Source organism: Harpia harpyja, chromosome 5 (assembly GCF_026419915.1).
Source record: "Harpia harpyja isolate bHarHar1 chromosome 5, bHarHar1 primary haplotype, whole genome shotgun sequence".
In the NCBI taxonomy this organism is placed as follows: Eukaryota; Metazoa; Chordata; class Aves; order Accipitriformes; family Accipitridae; genus Harpia; species Harpia harpyja.
In genome coordinates this window covers 29,012,040-29,035,146 of record NC_068944.1, presented here as the reverse complement: position 1 = coordinate 29,035,146, position 23,107 = coordinate 29,012,040, and the positions used below count along the sequence as shown (strand labels likewise).

Genomic DNA, 23,107 nt, shown 5'->3' with positions numbered 1-23,107 from the left:
GGAAAGAGATTAAATTGTTCACAGCTGCCTGGGAATTAACAAACTTCCTCCTCTTTATGGTGGAATGCAGCATATTTCTGAGCCAGGTGGAGGATACCATGTGAGGTTCTTGTAGGACCTGGAGTTGGCACAAAGAACAACATTTTCAAGTCTGCACATATATCTGAGTTACCAGGGCTCAATAATAATTTTCTGGCAGATTAGTCCTGCCCTACAGCAGGTTTCTATGATCACTAAAGCCAGAATGAAAGCAATGGGTCTGGATTTCACACTTTATATCCTTCCACACTGAAGCTTTGATTTTAAAAACTGCTTTTTTTCCTTTGACACCAATCAGCAAGAATGAGTCTGACAAAACACAGGTAAACAGCAGAGTAAACTGTAGGGACAGGCCTGTAACAGGCCAAGTGACACTCTCATAACTTGGAGGAAATTATTCAGAATAACTTGATAAACCTTTGCCAAGATTGCTAATGGAGAGATCGTGCACTGCAAATTGCAAATGTGACCTTGTTTTGTCCAAGGCAAAAGAAGAGCTTACAATTTTTTTCTTGCTTATTTTAACAATGCTCATTGACCTTAAAAACCAGGGTCTTTTCTAGCAAATAACTACCTGCTTGTAAATAAATAATTCAGTCCATGATTGTGCAAAGCGTTGGCTCTGAGGGTTTTTAAAATTATTTTTATTTATTTGATGACACTTCTAGTTCCGTGAAAAGAAACTGAATTTTAGACTTGATCTTCGAATAAGGAAACTTTGAATCAAGGCCAGCTTAATCTTTCATGGATAGAAAAAGGCAAGGCGATTCAAAGCAAGGTACAACTCAGGGATGGACGAAAAAGTTTTGTACTTAAGCATTCTCAACAGTTGCAGAAGTGGTTTCCTTTTTTTAAAATGCCAAGCTCTAACTGATGCTTACCAACTGTTAGAAGGTATTTTTCATCTGTTTTAGTTATTACCGGATACTGACAAAACAAGAGAGATACATCCAATGCATCCAGTCTTTTTCACTAAACTTTGTAAGCTTGCTTTATCTTACCTCTGAATCATTTCAGTTTTTCTACTTTTCCAGGCTTTACCCTCTATAACTTAAAATACAGGTGCAAACTGCAAAGAGACCGTTCAGGTCTCTTTTATTCCATGGCCTCTGGCTTTAAACCTCAAACGAAAGTCCTGACAATACCCTGAAGCTTTTCCCCCAGTTTTTACATGAAATCACATACACTAGCAACATTTAGTTTGTGAAAGTGCTTTTGCATGAAGGACCAGTCAAATCAAAATTAGCACGCAAACTTTCCTTATCTATTCATATTCTGCCACATGTTCTACTACTTTTTTTCTTGATATGAATCAAATCATGCTCTGATAAAGGACGTGATGGGGGCTGAAGGTAAACACGCTATACTTTTTATCCCTGTACTCTTCTTCCATATGACCTATGAATTTATTCCCTTCTACTCAAATGCTGCAGTACAAGTTAGTGTGATCTGTGATGCAAACCTCATTTAGACAGTTTCTGTATGTTTAGATCTCACAGGATAACTAGAGATGCTTTAGCATCTCACACCGTGAGAAGGGAATGTGGCATTCTATTACTAGGGCCAGAAAACATCATGACCAGATGATGGTTTAAAAGAAAATAGGTGCAAAATTTGCACAGGTCAGATTTGCAAACATCATATCAAATAAAATGGGGGAGAATGAACGGGAGGCATACAAAAATTGAAGAGTTGTGTTTAATTGTAAGTTACTGTTTCAGCAACAGAAAGGTGGGTCTGGGTGAGAGCCTGAGCGGGGCTCTGACACTGTTTAACAGTATGGTTGCACCCTCTGTGGGCTTCGTTTGAACTCACCCAGTTTTAAAGTTGCTTAAACTGGGTTTGTGTCAACCCAGCTGAGATAACTCAATTGAGAAAAGAAAATCCAAGTAGACAGGCCATTGGTGCTGGGTTTTTTGCTACATAAATACCTGAAAAGGAATTTCCAAATTCACTATGACACAGACATAATACTGGTAGAAAAGGGGAATAATCAGTTTATTTCAGTCACTAAGTCAAAACAAAAGTATATTGACAGTGAATTCATGGTATAAAGAGGCATTAAAGCCACTAGCCGAGGGTCAGAGGAAGATTCCCTTTTCCAGGCTGTGCTGAAGGCCAGCTGTTGCCCTGTCCCTTGAGGACCCCTAGCTCTGAGAAAAGCCTGGCGTGAATAAGTTTTGCAGGGTGTAAAGCCTTACCTCTGGCCCTGCGCGGGAATCAGCGCTCAGCACACCTCGTGGCAACACAGAAACTTCAGGTCGTGCAATGGGGATGGAAAAAGTAAAGAGATAGAGTCCATACAGTACAGAAACAAGGTAGAAAGTGCATTTCTTTGGAGTCTCATTACATTACATTTTTGTTTGTTAAATTGTAAGGACTCAGGTTTTTTCTTCCTTTTTTCTTAAAGGAATGTTTAAGGAGCCTTCTCAGCTAGACCCTGTTGTCATATAACCAGTCATCTCTCCTTGCATTTCTAGACTTCATCCAGCCCACTGTGACTTCCAGCCTGAACTTTTAGTTCAAAATAAATTTTTATTGGAAGGTTATGAACGGAAAATAGGATTTCAAGAACTCCATATTCAATACAGCATTAATTTATGCTCTATTACATAGTACTAAGAACACTGTATAAAGTGAAAACTTGTACTTACACAGACCTACAACACCTATAAACAAGGCTTTGTGGTTGCACAGGGATGTCTCTTTGGAGGTTCCTTTCTTGAGTTACTAGCTTAGTCCTGAATTTCCCTCATCTCCACATAGAATTTATGGGCCCGGTTGAGAAGGATTAAAAACTAACTTAAATTGTCAGCCTGAATGGAAAGAGCTCTTTCTCTCCACAGAGGATAAATGTTATGCCACTAACATGCTGCGTTGCTCGGTGTCAGTAGTTCATAGAAACAACCGGACAACTGCTAGAGCAACTATAACCAGGTACTGCTGTGCCTCACAGACCAGCCAATTTGTTTCAAGTGCCCTCATCACCATAGAAGCAAAGACAAACATAAACCGAAACACAGCTAAATAAAATGTTAATATATCTCCTGGCAACTTACCTTCAACACATTTTAAAAGACCCTTAATACCTTTATGCAGTGCAATGCAATTTATTACCTGCCTCTCTCCAAGCTGTCTGACAACATAGCTCTTCTATATTTTTGGAAGCAAAAAAGCTCCAGCTGCTTGACACTGAAAATAACGATGATTCACGAAGTCTTGACTTTTAATTTGCCAAGCACTAAACGCGTGCTTTCTTACAAAGATGATGACCCAGGTTTTCTCTGGTTTGTTTTGAAAAAGGAGCAATCGGGAAATAAATCATGGCCTCAGCAACAAAAATATTGCTTTTGTAAAAGAAAAAAAAAGCAGTCAAGTGAATAACAGCAAATACCTGCGGGAAAAAAAATATGAGTGTACTTCGGAAATATGCTTTCAATTGGCACCGTGGAGCTTCGTGAGGGGGCTGGTTTGATGCTGCCTTCACATTTCACAACGTGTCGGTAGTAGCTGGTGCTTTGATATGTGCAACTACCACTAACATTTCATAATATGACAATCTAAGAGGTGAAATAGCTTTTGTATTTTAAAATTCATTAAGAACAGCTGCAACTTCGCACTGATGGATACATCATTACTCTTCTAAATCAATGTCTCCTTTGTTGAGTTATATAAAGCCATTTCATTGCTGTGCAGACAGGAGACGCTAATCTAAAAAAGAAAATTTTAAATAAAAGAGATTTAAAATCTATTATAGCACATTATATGGCAGCATTGGCTGCCCCTAGTATCAAGAAGTAATGAAACAACTAGAAATATCGTATACCCGAGTAAAAGAGTAAAATAAAAATTGAATTAGCATTTTGAAGTGACAGTTCTGAAATGCTAAAAAAGCTTATCTCAAAACTGTGTGTTTCTGGGTGGGAGAAGAATTTCTAGGACATGCTTTTTCCCTAAGTGAATTTTCCAGGGGTCCCAAGCATTATTTGCCTTCTAGTTCTATAGTGTCAATATGGATTTCTCATACCAATTTCCACATAGCCTGCCTCTACAGCAAAAATATCTTGTGTTTAGAAAACATATTAACACATTTTACAAACACGTTTATTGCATTTAAACTAACAGTACAGGTGTACATGGAGAAAAAGCTGTTTTCTTAAAAAGATGCCATGCGGTCAGCCTTAGAGTTAACCAACAAGCTTGTTTTAAGCACTGTTTTTTTAAAATCTTTTCTAGATGCCTAGACTGGATCCCAGGGAGCAAATGAGTTCATGGATTTTCTTTGCTTCTTGGCTTTTGGAGATATTCCGGTTTAGTTCCTAGTGAAGCTTCATGATGAAAAACCTCCCAAGAAACACCAAACCAGGAAGACTTAGGTGGCTGTAAGTGAAATAACTACTTACAGAGGCTACAGGAGAAGTAGCCTGTGTTAGTCTGAAGGAGAATAAGGCTGTGGAGAGCTTTAGCACAATAGTCAGATTGTCAAAGAGCGTGGCTCTAGCAAGCTCTGTGCTTGCCAGGAGCAAGACCAGGGGCCAGGGGGAAGAGTAGCTTAAAAAACAAGCGAGGAAAGGCCTGAAACTATTTGGTAACACGGTTACAAGCATTACCTTTATTGTAAACCAACTGACTCATGGAGAAGGGGGTTTGGTTTTGGTTCTTAACCTGACATGCTAATTCTGTGGCATATGAACTGATCTCCAAGTATAGAAAAGGAAGGATAATTTGGTCTAGGGTTGCAACCTTAGCGGGGCAGGTGCATTATTAGTGTTCTGTGGGTATTACATCTTCTTTTACTGACAGCGGAAATAAAACATCTTCTCCAAGTGTGGACAGGACCTATATAAGAATCAGCCTCAAACCTTGAGTCCTAAGGGAGAATGCTGTCTATGCCCACGTGGAGCTCTCGGAAGGATAAGAGTCTGATTAGTGACGTGGAGGGTGGAGTGGATGTAAGTTTAATGTTATTATGCCAACTTGCATTAGACAACCTTGTGCAACTCTGGCAGTTTCGGAATGTGGTTCGATTACCTTGTCTAACTTGAGAGCTTGAACAATAGGATTTAAACTTCTGGAATACAACTGACTAGGCTAAATCTTATCTTTAGGAATGTAGACAGATAGGTAAGTTAACATATATGTGATTAACTTACATATGTATATATACACATACACACATATATATACATATAGGTTATACAGGTATGTACCTTATGCGGGTGTCTTCCCAATTATGGGCACCTGCAGCATGCTCAACACCTCACTTGCTACTCTCTGAATTCCCCCTGGCTGCTGAGGTGCTTCCAATTGATGTGTGTAATATGGATGCTCCGTATATGTTTTTCCCCTCCAACCTCACTGCAAGTTCTGTATGTCCTTTATACTTATATTAGTATCCTGGGCTCCGTATTCATCTCCAAGTCTGTCAACATAGTTCACCTCTTGTAATCAGGAAATGGTGATTAAATGAACATCCAAGTACAGAAGCTGTCAACCTGGTGTTCATCTTTTTTAAAGTTAAAAAAAAACAAACGTTCAATTACCTTTTGCCCTCGTGGCTCTGAAAAGCTCTTCTTAAAAAAAGAAAGCGGCTTCACCTCTTCTACGATCTTAAGACAGAATCAAGTTCAAAGGTTAATGCCAATCATGTCATTTTTAGCACTTATGGGAACAATAAAGGAAAAAAGATCTCCGCAGAATAGGTGTATCCTGCAAGCCCTGCAGTTCTCTTGTCTTCTAGGGTGGTTGTTATAGCTCCTAAAAGGAGTTTGTCTGGGGCATTTAGATTTTAACCACAACAAGGTCTTGCTGCTTTTAGCTGTCTGTTTCAGCATCTGGTCCATCATTGGAAGGTCTTTGAGACTGTTTCAGGATTGGGTTGCAGATAGCATATGACAGGGGCAAAAAAAATGTTATTTATATCCTCTTTATGTGCATAGGAAAAAAATCTCTAGAATATATATACATATATATGCCATCAACCTAAGAGGGAACATAATCCGCTCTCAAACTGCAGAGCGAGCACAACTTCTTTAGTGCATGCAACAACTTTGACCTCCGTGTACTGACTCCAGGCTTACATCAATATAACAGTGCCGGGTTTCTTTTCAATTATTTTCTGGGAGTGGCAGGCTCTCTTCCCGGAGTGCTTATTTGTTTCGAATTGGCCTAATTTGCTGAACAATTTGCGCATCCCTGCTATGGGATGCCACGTTTGCCCGGACGTCGAGGGCTGGGGCTGCCCCAGACGCCCCGTCGGTGGCCGCCGGCCTCCGTCCCGGGGGGGCGGCCGCGGGGCTCGGCGCTGCCCGCCTCCGGTACCGGCACCGAGGCCCCCCCTCCCAGAGGTAACCACCGCGGCCGGGGCCCGGCGCTGAGCAATTGCCTACGGATGAGTAAGCAGCAAATGTGGTAGCTCAGGCCAGCAGCTCTGCAATTAAGGCTATAATTTCAGATGTAGCCAGTAGTCGTAATGAATATTTATTTCAACGTACCAAATAAAAGAAATCGCCCGGCTAGGCGGTACGGGGAGGGGGGTTGTGGGGTAGTTTGGTTTGTGTAGCGCGGCTGCTGTCGGCGGGGAGCTGGTGAGGCCCGGCCCGGCCCGGCCCGGCCCGGCCCGTCCTGTCCCGTCCCGCGTGGGACAGGCTCCCTCCCCGGCGGTGCGTCGGCCGCAGGGCTTGTGCCCTCCTGCCCGGTGAACGACCCTTCCCGGGGAAGGAAGGGTAAGGAGTGTGCAGCGAGGCGGCTGGCTGCGGTGCCGCTGGGTACGGCTTCCCCGGAGCAGAGCCGGGCGGGAGCGGGAGGTCCCCGCCGGCCGAGGACAGGGCCGAGGCTCCGCTCCCCCCCCTCCCCGCGCTGGGCTGCTCGGGGGGCTCCCCGCGGCAAAAGCCCCCGCGGAGCGGCCTCGCTAGGTCCGGCGGCTCCGTACCCCGCGGTTGCGGGAGTCTCCCTCGGGTTTTGCCCCGTCGCTGAAGGGGGTAGCTGAGGAAGCAGCTGGGATCCCTGAGAGGCGGCGGCGGCGGCGGCACGGGGGGCCGAGTGCCCTTCGGCTGCCCTGAAGTCTGCAGCCCCAGCGAGCTAGAGAGCGGCCCGGGGCGCCCGTCAGCTCCCAGGCTCCTAATTTCTCCCTCTCCGCAACCCACCTCGTCGGGGCTCCCGCAAGCCAAGCGAGAGCCGCGGCTACCGACTGGCTCTTCCCGGGCGGATTCCAAGCCGCACGGATGCAAAGCCCCGAGCGTCCATCTCCTCCCGAGCCCCTCGACCGAATCCCAGGCGCCCGGCTCAAGGTGCGAGGCCGGCGGCGGGAGATGCCGCGGCGGTCCCGCAGGCGGGGACCGGGTCCGCCCCGCCAGCATCCCGTCGAGGGCAGCAGAGCGGTGCTGCGGGACAGCCGCGACCAGAGTTTTTGGGGTGGCTTTTTTTTTTTTCTTTGTTTGTTTTTAAGTTACTGTGAAGTGAGGACGGGCGAGGGTTGAGGAGGCGCGACGCGTGCCGACCTCCGTCCCAGCTGCGTGGTGGCGGTCCGTCCCTTCCGAAAGAGCCGCTCCACAGACGTAGTGCGCTTTTTGTCGGGGGGGGGGGGGGGAACCGCCGGGCCGGGGCGGACGCCCCGGCCCGGCGGTTCCCCCCCCACCCCCCCGGCGCCCATCTCCGTTGCTGGACGGGACGGACCCGAGGTGAGCGGCGGGCGCGGTAAGTACCGCTCCCTTCCCCGCGGTACCCCCTTAGCGCGGCTCTGCCTCCTCCCCATCCATCCCAACGCCTCCCGCCCCTTCCCCGCCGCCGCCACTGAGAGCGCGGCCCCTTTAAGAGCCCGGCTTTGCCTCCCGGTAGCTGAAGGTCATTAAAACACAAAAGCGCTCCAGCGCTGCGGTCCAATATAGCGCATGCGCCCTGCCCGAGGACTGGCAGGGAGACGGCAATATGGCGAGAATGCCTGGCAGCGGCGGCGGCGGCGGAGAGTGGAGCGGCGGCGGCGGAGGGGGAGGCGGAGGCGGCGGCGGCGGGAACAATGCGGGGGACCGGCCGCCCGGCCGCGGCGTCGCCCCCCGCCCGCACCGCTACTGCAGCGCCGGCGAGGAGGAGGAGGGCGAGGAGGAGGATGAGATCCAGGAGGTGCAGATAACGGGGGACGAGGAGGAGGAGGACGGAGCCGATGGGGGGCTGCTGCTGGACGAGGAGGAGGAGGAGGAGGAGGAGGAAGAGGAGATGGGTCTGGAGTGGGACGGCGAGGAGGAGACGGAGCCGCTGCCGCCCGCCCCGGGCCGTACGCCGGGCGGCGGCGGCGGCGGCAGCGGCGTCGGGGCGGCCCCGGGGGGCGCCGCGGCGGCTGCCCCGGGGGGCGGCGGCGGCGGCGGCCCCGGGGGGGCGGCGGAGGACGCGGAGCTGGAGGCGGCCCTGCTGCTGCAGCGGCCGGAGCGGGCGCGGCTGAGCGAGAACACGCGGCTGGCCACCCGCTACGCCGTGCGCATCTTCCGCGAGTACCTGAGCGAGAAGGCGCAGAGCCCCGACTTCGAGACGATGGACAAGGGGGCGCTCTGCCGGGTCCTGCGCTCCTTCTACGCCGAGGCGCGCTCCAAGAGCGGGCAGCTCTACTCCAAGTCCTCCCTCATCAGCATCCGCAGCTCCCTCAACCGCTACCTCAACGAGCCGCCCTACTGCCGCACCCTCGACCTCACCAAGGACCCCGAGCTCCGCGCCGCCAACCTCACCCTGGCCGCCGTCATCCGCAAGCTGGAGGAGCAGGGCGCCGGGCCGGTGGTGCAGAAGCAGGCCATCACCCGCGCCGACCTCCGCAAGCTCTACACCTGCAGCGTCTTCAGCACCCAGAGCCCCTTCGGGCTCCTCAACAAGGTCTGGTTCGAGACCTGCATGTACTTCTGCACCCGGGGCCGGGAGAACCAGCGGGAGCTGGAGGAGGACTCCTTTGGGCTGGCCGTGGACGAGGACGGACGCAAGTTTGTCTACTTCAAGGCGCTGGGGCCCTACCACAAGTCGCGCTCGTCCTCTTGGAGCAAGAAGCGGGCGGAGAGCAGCGACGAGGAGAACCTGCCCCGCATGTACGAGACCGGCACCGAGTTCTGCCCCTACGCCAGCTTCGTCAAGTACCTCTCCAAGCGCAACCCCCTCTGCAAGGCCTTCTTCCAGCGCCCGCGGGACCACTGCAGCGAGGGTGACATCACCTGGTACGAGAACAAGGCCATCGGCAAGAACCTCCTGGGCACCCGCATGCAGATGCTCTCAAAGGCGGCCAAGCTCTCCAAGACCTACACCAACCACTGCATCGGCGCCGTCTCCATCGCCACCCTCAACAGCATTGCTGGCATCGGCACCAAGCTGGGGGGACCGCAGCCACCACACCACCCACCCCCTCCCCACCACCACCACCACCTCCTCCACCACCCCGCCGGCGGGGGCTGCTACACCCCCGCTGCCCTCAATGGCGGGCCGCGGCCCCGGCCGCCCGCCACCAACCCCTACGTGCTGCCCAAAGACGGTGACGCCGCGCCGGTGAAGGCAGAAGCGGCCGCGGTGGCCCCAGCCAAGCGGGCCCTCTACGAGGCGGTGTTCCCGGCGGGGGCTGCGGCTGGTGGCGATGCCTGTGGGCCCTCTGCCTCCCCCAAAAGACTCTGCCGCCGCCCCGCTGAGCCCCTGGACGCTGCCGCGCCTGCCGTGGTGGTGGTCTCAGTGAAACACGACCCCCTGCCTCACCTCCTCCCTGAAGCCAATGGGCACAGAAGCACCACCTCACCCACAGTAGTTTCACCTGCTATTGTTTCCCCCACACAGGTAACCGGAAAAAGAAAAAAGAAAGGAGGAAAAAAAAAAAAGAAAAAAAAAAAAAGGTGGCAACCCTGTACCCCATCCCACATAGCTCCCACTGCACCCCTCCTTTCTCCCCCGTCTCCCCCAAGGCTGGGCACTGACGCACACTGCCGGCCCCGGGGTGGCTTCTGGGGCGACACTCACTGTCCCAATGAGCCCGGACGCGAGTTACCCAACTTCCTTGCCCCCAGTTGCCTCTTCCCCCTGTCACCAGTCCAGTGGCCGCTTGCTGCGTGCCTGTGGGTCAGACTGGAGAGGTGCCCGGGTGCTGCCATGTTCCCCCTTGGCAGCAGCACAGACAGCTCAGCCCTGGGGGCTCCCTCTTTCCCTCCTTTTTCTTTCTTTCCCCCCTTTTTTCTTTCTCTTTTTGTGGGAGATGCGAGTTATGAAAGTCGGGCCACAATAGTAGATAAGGGCATCAGGTATCATTAGTGTATGTGGTGTTCTTGATGTGCTAATGAACTATTTGAATAACCTCAAATGCAGGAAACAGCTGGGAGAATACTCAATTACACACTAGTAATGAGGGTGTAATTTTAAACTTCAGAAGTTAACAAGAGGGTTAATATGGCAATTGCATTCATCTTGTATTTGTTTATTTAAAATAGCTCTGTTTCCTGGCAGTGATCCTCTTTTTTTTTTCCTTTTTTTTTTTTTTATAAGGCAAATTGGCTGTAGTTGCGTTAGTTACCGTAGTGGCGAAATATACAGTAATAGCACAATTAAACGGGTTTAGGTGCAGCTTAACTGTGGAACGAGCCCAAGTTCGTTAGCTGTGTTTCGTTGAGGTAAAGCAGTCTTGTCAAAAGCACTGTTGAGCTGTGCCTTAATGCGTGCCTTGCGAACCCCCTCTGCTGTGTGCCGGCACGTGCTGATGCCTGCTCCCTGTCCCCTCCAAAAAGTACTTTCCTTTTGGGTGTTTGAGTGCTGGAGCTAAATTACTTCAATTAAAGATTCGCTGCACCTCTGCAATTGGCTTGAAGTTTGGAAGTCATTCTAACTAAATCTATAAAGCGTGCGCAGTTACGTTGTGCCCCATAAAATACCGTGTTTCAGGCAAGAACTTTATTGCTGGCTGCCCTACGCGATTACAAAACCGCTCTGACATTCTTGTGTCGAGTAATAACAGGGATCGCAGCCGTCGGCCGGAGATCGTGGCGCTGGGTGAGCACAGGTATATGACATGCCTGAGCTGTTTCCCAAGTGGAAATACCAGTTCTGGACAGACTGACCCTTTCAAAGAGTTTGCCAGCTAATCAACCAGCCTGAAGGCTAATTGGGGGGAGGGAGGGAGAAGGAGGCTTCCAGTGAATGCCTGCATAAGCACCTATGTTCTTTAAAATACCTGTGACCTCTCCTTTCTCGTAGGGTTTGTTTTTTTTTTTTGGACCACTTCAGTGGAGTACTGTAGTTTGATCTCCTGCTGTGTGTATCTGGTGTCTCTGAATGGCTTAGAGGCTTGATTATGTGCAGATAATGTTTTTGTTCTAGCTCATTATTTCAGGTATAAGCTAATGCTCTTCGCTGTACTTAACCCTAGACTCCTCTTTCCCTTGCTTTTAATGACCTTGAAAGTAATTTTGAAACTTCAGGCGTGGTTTAACTTTTTTAGAGCAGCAGCGCACATGAGTACGGGAAGGGGAAGAGGGAACTGGGCAGAGCAGTTCTGATCCAGCTAGTGGTAACAGACTATGTGTGTCTTTAACCTGTTAAATGAGGTGTCTTGGTACCTTCAGTCATCAGGCTGGAGAGCTTGATCTCTGCCCGGGCCCACAAATCTCTTCACACTTGCATACAGCTTAGGCGAGGAGAAACCCAGCTGCTGTACTGTTTGTTGCAGAGCTGCGCTTCCTACGTGAAGCATTCGGAGCTGTAATTCTCATTAGTGGCGGACTATGGGGAGAAAGGGAGGAATATCTAAAATAGATGATAGAGTACACAGGCATGTGCTGTTTTCTTCAGTGTATCAAGAAAGAAAATGAGCAATCAGCAAAGATACTAGACAGTGTGGGTTTTTTCAGTAATTATATGGAAATGTTCATCTCCTTTCACAACTTAATGAGCTAAACAAGCTGCCCAGCCACTTTTGTAGCTGAATCTTGCCTTCACTACAAAACTCGTTAATTTAAGTCTTTAGGAGAAGGAAAAGTGTTTTGTGGTTTTGGTTTTGTTTTGTTTTTTTTCTTCTTCTTTTTAATTGCCAATTCTTCTCGTGTCAGTTTTAACTTACGCACTTCTTCTGGGATGTGACAAAATGAAAAAATACTGGCTGTGGAATAGATTTCCTTGGGAGAATGTTAATGGTAAACTTTTTCTCCCTAGCCTCCTTTTATAATAGTTACACTAATCGAGGTCCAGGGCATTTCCTGGGGAAATTAATGACTGGCTGGGGTTAATGGCCCAAGGCATTGCCTCAAGCCATCGACTCTCCCAGCCGGTCATTAATCCCCAGGAAATGCCCTGGCCCTCAATCGTTATTGCTTAATTATAAACAAAGACTTTCCAGGCCTTTTTACTGAATACATATCATCAAGTAATGTGACACTAAATTCCGCTGTTGACAAATATTACTGATTCCTTGAAAACATGAAGGTCATAAGTTTGTGGTTTATTGGTTGCCTTTCTAATTATTCTTCCAGGGGACAGATTCTGCTGCCCTCATGGACCTGTGCAATATTCTGGTGAAAAAATAGTGGCATGATGAGTGGGTTTTGTAGCATCTTTATACTCTGTGCACGTATGCTCTTTTATAGCATTGATAGCATTAAGCAAGGTATGGAAAAGGTTAAATGAAGGCACTAAATGGGATGTCTTCAATTTGCACTGACTACAAACTTTAAGTGTAAGAATTTGAGCAAGGATGTTAATTTTATGCTTTTCTCTCGTGGCTGCACCCATCTTTTGTTTTAGCCCCAAGATGTCTTTTCAACACTGGGTTTGTAGGAGCCTCCTCCAGAGCTAAGGAAAGGTACATTAAATGTTCATCTTGATCCAACTATTGCTTTAGGTTGCAGCCTTGAGAGCAGCATTTATAGAGTATATTTTAAGCATACTGCACTGTGCCATCATGGCACAACTTTCTTTTCAGTCCTTATTTGCTCTGAAGTGTAGTAATTTTCCTGCCACTGACAGCAGTACTTCAGTTCAAGTTGATGACAGAGGGATGTAATTTGGCTGTTGTTCATCTCTCGTGTTACTGAAAGATGAACAATAGCTAAAGTTTAAGCTTTTGATGCTACAATGTGGTGGTAGCTGTTGACATTTATAGGTCTGGTACATGCTGAACTTAGTACAGTAGTAATACCCCAAAATAGGTCTAGGAAAATAGATTGGCTTCTGCCATGGGTGAGGAGAGTTGCTTGTCACTTGAAAATGCTTCTGTTATGTTGGTTCTCTAACTCAGCTGGGTTTCTCTGGGCTGCTTGCGAAGAGTTTCATCGGCTATTAAGATATCTGCCAAACACGCAGTCGTTAAAACGTGACCCACGTGCATTTGTCTTGGCTGTTCCGGGGTATCCTTAAACATTTTTTCCTCCTGCTTTAAATCCAAAGCTGCCCTTTTTGTTTTCTTTTGATCTGGCACATGTATTTTCATTGCCTTACGCTGTCTTTGAAGGGCTTACTTTGACCAGAACCAGAAATCTAGTTTTGACTGCAGGTTTCGCAAAAGAAGGCAAAACAGTAGCACATGACAAATATAAGTAGGCAGCAGGCGCAACTGGGAACAAATCAAAGTAACTAAGAAGTTAGTCTAGCTCTTTTTAGTCTTTGTTTTTGGAGGTGGATAAGAATGTTTCTGCTTGATCTTTGATCTGGGAACATCCTGCACTTCCATAAAATGGCCACAAAAAAGGCTTCTGTTCTGTACAAGTGTTTATAGTAGTCTGATGAGAATCATCGCTAGGTGCTTTCCAAGTATACAGGGCAGGAGAACTCCTCAGCTTCAGGGAAGGATGCTTAGGATGGCTGTGTTAGGATGCTAGGCTTTATTTCTATACAGATAATAGATGGGGCAATATCCCTATCTTAAAGGCTTAAAGTACAGTAGCTATTAAGACTGATGACTGCTAAATACCTTGTTAGTTCTTCTGGCAGTACTTCAGTTGATCTGGTTTCAGAGGTTAGTACTGGCTGCCCTACTGCCTAGTTAGTGCCGTCCTCTCTGATTAATGGATTATCCCAGGTTGCAAGAAAATCCAGGATTTGCTTAGTGTCTTTTTTAAAAGAAGCACTGAGGTTAAAATCTTGGTGTGAGGGTTAAAGGAACTTTAACCTACAGTTAAAGAAAGGGTACCTACCTTAGAGGCTACGGTTTGGTTCTTGGTTGTTGTTTGTGGGTTTTTTAATGGGGAAGATTTTCATCTTCTACTAGGTTACAGATGTGGAAAGTGATTAACCATAGAAGGGACCTATTATACCTGAGAGTCATCAAAATTGCTCTGAAATCCTCAGGAGGCGGGGGATAGGGTAGCAGGGTTGTCAAATATGGGCCCCAAAGACAGCTTTCTCACCAGTCTCCATAGCGAAATGTGTGAATTCTGGCTATTGCTTTCTTCAGTGGAAGTCAGTGTTGTTTGTAACTGAATGCTTCTAAAGATCGTTGAACAGAGATGGGGGTTTTTTTGAAGACAGTAGGATATCCCAGGCTATGTTCCTTATAACTAACATGAAGTTTGATAGGCATGTGAATGTTTCCCAAGATGAGTGCAAGAAAAGCAGAATAGAGATTAGGCTCAGCGATCTTGTATACAGCTTTGGAGGCAGTACATGCACTGAAAGGGATGAAAGGAACTGTTTTTCTTTCCTAGACTGGAGTTGGTCCATTTTGGATCAGCTATTGAGGAGGGAGTTGATTTGAGGTGACTCAGAAGAGTATTCCGCAGATGATCTGAGAATGGTGTTTCGATACACGCATTTAGAATTGTGGTTGTGAAGTTTAAAGTCTAATACTGTCTTTGTAGGTCCTCTTAGTTGCTTTGGAACGATATATTGGAAGTATTAAGTTTTGTAACTATTTCAGATGACGATTTCTTCCACTATTACTTTAATTTTCAAAATACTTCTACTTTTTAGAAATTAGACTCCTTTTTTTTAGTTGCATCATGTGAGCTAGTCAGAGAACTTGCTTGGTCCAGCCTTCAGTGGTGGTAAGAATGCAAGAGGTGATCGGTTTTGTATAACTCAAATGAAGATGACCTTTTTAGTACAATCAGGAGGAAAAACCAGCATCATTGAAGCACTGCTGTATTTTGACACTTTTTTAAATTCTATAGAATCTGAAATGACTATGTTGGTACTCTTCCTCTGTGCACATCAAAGATAAAATGCACAAACTTAAAGGCAGCAGAGTTTGGGGTTTTTTTTTTAACAAAAAGTCTTCTGTGATTATCCTGTAAAAGATTTGCCATTGCCCACTGCTCTCCTTCTAGAGAGCAAGAGATCAGAAACTCTTCAGTCTAATTGGTGAGTCTGTATGACAGTGAGCTGCCTTATTTCATGTACAGTGTAGAAATAAATGAGTGCTTAAACCCTTTGAAACACACCACTACTGCAAAAGCCATAGGCTGTAATTAAATTGAATGTGGGGTTGTATTGTCTTGTGCCCTTGGCTATAAACTTGATAACAGACCATGGTACACCCACTATTGTGTTAGAAGCTGGAACCTAATTAGCGATGTTGTAGATTTTCAGTCACTTTTGAAGCCCTTCTGTTCATCTTTTTCCCTGTGTCCTTTCTTTCTTATTATTTTGCTTTTCTGTTTCTGAAGCAATAAATGCACCCTTCTTTTCAGAAGGAAATCATTAAGGGCATGTAGCCAAATATGTATGTGCAAGATAATTTTTTATCATATTTTGGATTCAAGGGACACATGTTGGTAACTGCATTTTATCTGATGTAGAAGAGATTTATTAGTGTTGTGATAGTAAAAATATATAATCGTGTTTCCAGGGAATGCTTTCTAAGTCTCTTCCGGGCATTTGAGGGGGGAGTAAGGAAGGGATTGGAACTTCTCATAATACCTTGATCTAAAAGTAACATTGGAAGACACACGATTGAGTTCAGTTCTGGTTGTTTTGGGGGGGATTATCTACAAGGAAAAATGGCTCTTACGGGCTTTTAGAAATCCATGTGCTTTTGCACTCAGCCAGTTTTAGTTAGTTGATCTGAAAACCTTCAGACTTGCTAAGGACTTAATCCCTAATGAGGGCAAGTGCCTTTGATGTGTTCTTAATGCCATTTTTAATTTGGGAAATAATCAAAGTTGTAGTGCATAGATGCAGTATATACATTTCCAGTAAATTCTTAGTTAATTGATATGCTTGCCTGTTGTATGTATCTGTACACTTCTGCAGCTAGGACAGATCATTTTAATTAAATTGAAATTGAGTGAAATTTTTAAGCCCTATTCACTTTACCAATATATGAAAACATTTTTTTTCACTGTATGCTTAGGGCACATTTGTTCCGTATAGCACAGTCCTGTGCATAGGTACTTGAGCGAGCACCTCCTCGGGACTTCTGAGTTGCTTCATGTACTAGCCTGAGTGGTACACTGTGCTGATGTGTTTTGCAGTTTCTTGTACTTCAACTGGGTAGCGTAGCCTGGATAATGCTATCATTTAGCTTTTGGCAAGGGGTAATCGCAACTTTTCCAGCAGTGGCAGCAGCAGTGCGGAACCGATGCTTCTCCTGTACTAGTCTCATGGTTTTCCATTGGGGAACAATGGGAGTCCAGGAGGACAAAGCTGATGTGATCTGCAGGGAGGAATGGACTATAAATACCTTGGTGAAGCTTCCCTAAGGTGGGGCTAGGAGAGGAGGTTTGAGTGTAGCTTTTTTGGTAGTGGGAGTAGCTCATGGGGGGTAGATAGTTTGTTTGGTAGGTGCTGTTCAGGTAACTCTGGCTGGAGCACTTGTCCTTGCAAAAGGAAGAGGGCAGAAATCTCTTTATGGGAGGTGAGGTGCCAGGATGAATTTTTGCTTTCCTTCTGTTTTCTTATCCCAAAGATCTTGTGGAGGTGCTGGAGTGATTTCTGAGCTGGGCTTATCTCTAGCACAGTGCTTCATTTCACTCTCTCCTCCTTAAAGTGCCCGGGAACCGGGTCTGATGATGCTGTCATTTGTTTTAGTTTGTTTTTTGGGATGGGAAGTGGGAGGAAGAGGAGGCTGTGTAGTTGGGACTCTTGTGCTTGGTAGCTCTAATGAAGGAGCCACAGCTCTCAGGCTTCCCTGCAAATTGGCACCTGTATATGCTGCTAATACTTTTGTATCTGTCAGAAATATAGTGCATAAATGAATGACTTCCCTAAAATACCACTGTATTTTAAGCTCCTCTTTTTTTGTGTGTCCATTTATGTGTGTTTAAAATTAAGGATTGCTGAAGAAATTTCAAGGGCGGTTTCTCAACACCCTTCCACTGAATCCTGAGCTTTTACTCACCACAGCGATATATATAGCTGCTTCTTTTGCTGTTGTTGATTTTTCTCCATGTGTTTCTAGTAGGCTTCAAAAGTGGCAGGGAAAGGTTGGCCTGAAGTAAGGACAGCATGCTGTGTCTGATGCTTTGACTTTAAAGGTCCAGTGCAGTCATCCTGAGCTCTTACTCTGATACATGGTTACCGGTGGCAAAGCCTGTGCTCACCTTGCCGGCGTGAGCTCTCGTTTCATGGATGAGGTGTCTGCGGTGCACCTGAAGGAACAGCACCGAAACTCTCGGGCGCAATAGGAAACCATCAGTGGTTAATTACCAAGCGTCCTCTGGCTTAAAGCTCCCCTGGAGAAGAAGCAGCGGAAGCATGTGGTGTGTCTGGCCGATGTGGGGGTGGGAACACAGGGTATGTGGGTTTAGCACGGAAGAGAAGGGGAAATCCGGTCATGTTGCCCTCCTCACCTCAGTTCTGCTTGGGTTGGGTTGAGACTGTTTTCTCCTTGTGCCTGAAATGTGGGGAAGAGGAGGAGTGGGGAAGAGGAGGAGTGAGGAAGGTGAACTGGGCTGAAATAGCTTCCTTCCTTCCTCCCTTCTTAGAAGGGCTGGCTGTTACCTGCGACATGCCTGATAAACTCCTTCCCTTGTATTGAAATCGCCCCATTCAGAAGTATGCGAGTCATCTGAAGTGCTGTAATTAACCCATATAGTTTTGATGCCAAATTAACTGTGAGAGTTAGGTTGACGAGTTGTAAAGTGTAAATGGGAGCACAGATGTCGTAACAGACAGACGTAACAGACAGACCTACGGCTGTAGTATGAACGGTGTGGCAATGTCGGATAAAGAGGGAACGTGCTTGAATTGGTTGCCTTTTTGAGAGTTTCCCAGTGTTTCTAATAATTTTATGACTAGCAGCGCTCATGTAAAGGATGCTTCTTTGCTCCTTCCCCTCATCGTGGATACGACAGCGATACTGATTGCAGTTGTTTATCACAGGAGTTAGCTAGAAAATTATTACACAGCACGTTTGTGGTGATTGGCAGATGATGCTTTGTGTAGGCTTTTATCAAATTTATCAGTACTAGTTTCCATATTGGGTTTAGAAAACATGTTGTCTTTTTCCTGTCATCACAACACTAGTTTCTGGAAGCTCTCCCTAGACCGTTGCAAGACCAGGTTCACGTTTCTACTTGATTCTTTAAAATGCTTTTTAGACAGCGGGGCGGAAATAATAAGATGCTCTAAGCCTGTGGGTTTTGGCAAATAACCAGTTCAGAAAGAACTGTTTAGTCTTTTAGTATACTTTACACTTTCTCATATCTTTTATTTTGGTAATGCTAAAGAATGTATCTTGCTGATTATCTCTCTTTGAAAATACAGTTTCTCTGGACACACTCTCTCTCTCTCTCTGAAAATGCACACTAATCAGTGACTGGCAAACTTGGGAGTGGAAAAGTAACTGTTCTTGGAGGCAAAAGGGATAATGCAAAGCTCTGGTCCGTGAGAAGTAAGTTCTCTCAAACTGACTGATGTTGGTAGGAATATGACTGCTTTCCAGCACAAACACTTGAAAAATTTATGTTCCTTAGCAGGGATGGCAATGCAAATCCCCCAGCCTTTGACTCTGGTTCTTTTGCCCAAGTACTGTTTGAAAATAAAACAGGCAGAGTGAGACTAACACGGTTTCAGTGTCAGACTTACTGCTTCAAAATCAGCTTTCTGAAGCTGCTGCCAATCCAAAGCAGTATGGGTAACACAGTTATGGTTTTATTCTTAAAAAGCAGAAACAACTTTAATATCCTGTCAGAACTTTGTAGTTTTGCCTTCCTTTTGGGGTATTTGACACACTTCTAAAGCAGCCTTATTTCTGGTTTTATCTCTTTAGAAGTCTTTGCAAGTTAGCTTTTTTTTTTTTTTAAAAAAGCATTATTTTTTAAATACACCTGCATTTGCCAGCTGGTGTTAAATAAAACGTCGTGAGGCTTTTTGATATCTCTTAAGTAGTGTCTGGATACAAATGCTTCCACTGAAAGTACTTTTAGTTATAAGCTGTTCCCTTCACTTTTAGGCATTGAAAAGTATCAAAAGTAAGAAATGCCAAACAAAAAAAGCTAAGGAAAAGCCAGGTTCATTGTAACTAGCAAGTACAAATGTGTCAAAATGGGTATTGAGTTTAAAATGTACAGGGACTCAATAATACTAAACATAGTATTAATTGAAATGCTAATGCATTGGTGTATGGAAGTAGCACTACACTACTGTGTAAATGGCAAAAGTATCCCTGTGGTACAGAGGAGGATAATTCAACGCTTTTTTTAAAGTTTACTATGGTAATTCATTAGGAAAGGATTCCTCATGCCTGTGCTAAAGTGGAATTTTTAACCAGTCAGTTTTCCTCAGTATGGTATATTCACTTCCAAACTGCTAATAGATATATTCAGGATCATGAATATAAATAGTAGGCTAGATTTGCAGTACAGGCTAATGATATGGTAGTAATTGCTACACTCACGTAAAACATACGGCAGACACTTTCAGAAACTTATGTGTGTTGTTTTAATTGTTGAGAGATACCAAAGGATCAGGTCAAATCTATATCTTTCCAGGAAAAGATATATTAGCAGATAAATTTTTTTTTTTTTTTTTGAGATTTCACAAGGCCCATTGTCCAAATTTTTGCTCAAAAGCAAAACACCCCCACCCCCCACCCCTGCTCGGTAACTTAGCTGAATATTCTAATGTACTAAGGTATTTCTATTTCTGTAAAGGGCTGGGCTGATTCCACTGGACACTTTTTTTGCTGCAGGGTTGTGATCTCACCACCATTAATTGCTGTAAAATGCTCTGGTGTGGTGTCTTTCGGGCATTCTTCTGTGAAGGTTTCCAGTGACAGAGCCTCAGCGACTCAGCGGCCCCTCGCTGGGTGCGTGGGGTGGCTGAGTCCTGGGTGGCCGCCCCATCCCTGCAGGGAGTGGGTTCAGGCTCCAGCACAAACGGATGCTGCCGCTTGAGTGGCGACCGTGCAGCCCCCCCACCGCAGGGATGCTGGGCACCGCTGCTGACAGCCCCCGTGGCTCTGGGCTCCTTGGGTCCTCTCAGGATTTCCTCAAAAAAAGGAAACTATTGCTGTAAGGAAAAACTGAAATGTCTTCCCCCCCCAATTCTTTATAGAACCGAAAACCTCCAAAACAAGCCCCAATCTGAAAAGCTTTTATTCTTTTTAATATTAATGGCGCTGGTCTGAAATAGCTCTTGTCTCCTTTACCTGAAGGGACTAGGTTTTTTAGGAGGGCAGGAGAGCAGAGATGAGCTTACCAACCTATCCGGAGGTTGGGAAGCAGGTGTTAATGGTGCTAGGAGGACTTTGAAGGCAGAACATAAGAATTTTGTGAGAAGAAAAAGATCTGGAAAAAATTTGAAATGGAAAATAAGGAGGAGAGGGAAAGCAGGGTCAGAAAACATCACCAACCATCTTGTTGTAGCACATCAGTTTAGAAACTAGATTAATTTCTGTATACCAGTGTGCTTCTGCTGGATTAGTTTGATGGATTCAAGGGGTGGGAAATAATGCTCCTGTTTGAAGAGGAGCTAAAACTGGAGGAGGAAATTAGGATTAAAAAAAATCATTCTCTCCTAACGCTGAATAACGAATGTGGTAGGCACTGAAGCAAGATTTGATCAAGAAAAAGATAGACCCAGAGGGTCTTTCTACTTTTTAGTAAAAATGCTAGAGGAAAATGTAAAAGAACAGTGAGGTGTGGAGGGGAAGTCTTGGTTTTCTTCAACTTTCAACTTAGTTAAAAGAAAATGAGTATGATGTAAATTAAGTACAGTGTATTCTTGCCGCTTACGGAAATTGAAATCTAAAGATTTTTCCCTTAACCTTAAAAAATGTGACACTTAAACCAGTGATTTCCTGTAGAGTTTTGCTTCAGAGTAAGCATTAGTTCTTGGGTACATATCCCAAAAGAAATCCACTGGAAGCGCTGTGGTAAAATGGCCTATAAGCATTGTGTTTGTTTTTATGCCTAGTGGACAATAAACTAGTTTCCTTAAGCTACTTGAAATACTCCTTGTAAACTAAAGTGTCCAGATCAATTTCCCATTCACATCTTATTAAAACTCAGTGAGGAAGTTGGGAAAACATGTTTTTGATCAAAGTGCTGTATAAACTAGTCATCTACTCCATTAATCTTTAAGCTGCTTCATAAAATTTCTGAGAAGAACCCTGGTGGGTTCCTGCTTTCACAGACAGCTTCATCCCGCCTGGATGCCAAACAGTTCCACTGTGTGATGGGAGGGCACACGGGAGGTTTACAGGGTCTAGAGGAGAGGAGACAGTTGGAGAGTCTTGTTTTTCCCATGTTTATCTGACTCGCGGTTTCCTAGTGGAATACTAGAATTATTGAATTATTTCCGTGAATAGCTGTCTGCATCCAAAATGACTTCTGTATGCTAGTCTATTCTGTACGTTAATGCCTGTATTTTTCTTGTGTAGTCAGTTCATGTTATATATGACAACCTTAAATGCCTCAGTGGTGTGCTTAATCAAAATATTTTTTTTCCCTACAGAAACAAATGTAGGGTCATAGCACTGAGAAGTCAGGAATTTCTTGTTGGTTCTGGTGGTAGATGGCTGGATGCTAGCTTTCAGCAACCCATTCTTGAGAAGAAGTTAACCTGCTATCATACTGTACTCCACTTTTTTCATAAACATATTTTAAACTTCTATACAGGCTCTTTTCAGTTCTCTCTTCTATCAAGTTTCTGCCTATGCATCTTAATGAGTAGGAGACCTCAGATCAGTATTTACAGCATCTGCTTCCATGCTTTTATATATGAGGCCATATCAAGATACATGGTTATGCACCTTATAAGAAACTTACTCAAGGAGAAGCGTTCATCTGATCAGCAATATCTACTCGTTGGCAATGGTAGGGGGATGCTTGAAGCACTGTTGTAAAAGCGGTAGTATTGTGTTTTGGAGGCGCTGTCAAATATGCTGGTTTTGTTGAGACTTGAAAATTAAAGCTTTGTGTTTTACTGTGGAAAAAAGTATATGAGAAGTGGCCACCACAACATAAAGCCTCCCTGGAGTGAGAAGCACTCCGTCTGCCTCCCAGCAGGGCGATACCATGAGAGTACGAGGTTGTGCTTCAAGAGATAGGAGATGGCAGTGTTGGAGATGGTCTGCCAGCTGATTAAAGGGCAGAAGGAGGAGATGGGCTACTTGACTGAGAAAGCTGGTAAGAGATGTTAATCTGGTTGCACCAGCAATCTAGCCTGAAAGAGGGTGGGGGAAGAAAGTTCTCATCTGTAGTAATGGAAAGTCGTTAGCAGGTTTTTTTGTGATTTACTTGAAAATTAGTGGTCTCAGTTGGATCCTAGTGGGCAAGTATCCTCACAGCGGAGGCGGCCACAGGAACTGACACTAATTGTCACTCCTGTGGGCATCCTGAGTGGCGAGACAGGGGCAGAGCTGCCCTCACCCCAGAGGTGAGCTCCTGACCATCAGGACAGGCTGACGGCCGTGTGAGGAAGCTCGCTCTGCCCGTGGCGCATTTGCTGTCTGGATGGTCTGCTGGGCTGTGAATGCGATGTTATCTAAAAGTAGCAGATTCCTGTACCAATTTAAGTGGAAAAACAAGACTAATGGCCAAATTCGTACTCTGTGTTTTTCACTAATCGTGAAAAATAGCAGTTTGCTTCTCCATCCTCCTGGGTTAACCATCTTCATATAACTGCATTGACTTTTACTGATGGCTTCTTGTGTCTAATCATTTCTTAATGAAGCAGGCGAGTATATTTTATT

General features: G+C 45.6%; 1 protein-coding gene across 4 annotated transcripts in view; it reads left to right on the top strand.

Annotated features, from left to right (window-relative positions):
• KCTD1 (potassium channel tetramerization domain containing 1) overlaps positions 1-23,107 on the top strand; it is a 106,590-nt gene that overhangs the window by 25,877 nt on the left and 57,606 nt on the right. Inside the window, exon 1 of one of the 4 annotated variants that reach the window (XM_052788175.1) lies at positions 7,656-7,734. The exons of 2 other annotated variants lie outside the window; for them this stretch is intronic. Coding sequence is in view for 1 of the 2 variants with exons in the window: in XM_052788171.1 (XP_052644131.1) it covers positions 7,966-9,831 (1,866 nt within the window). In the remaining variant the exon portion in view is untranslated. Of the gene's footprint in view, positions 1-7,655; positions 7,735-7,897; positions 9,832-23,107 lie in introns of those variants that run through there. One more of the 4 variants, XM_052788171.1, reaches the window with a different exon arrangement.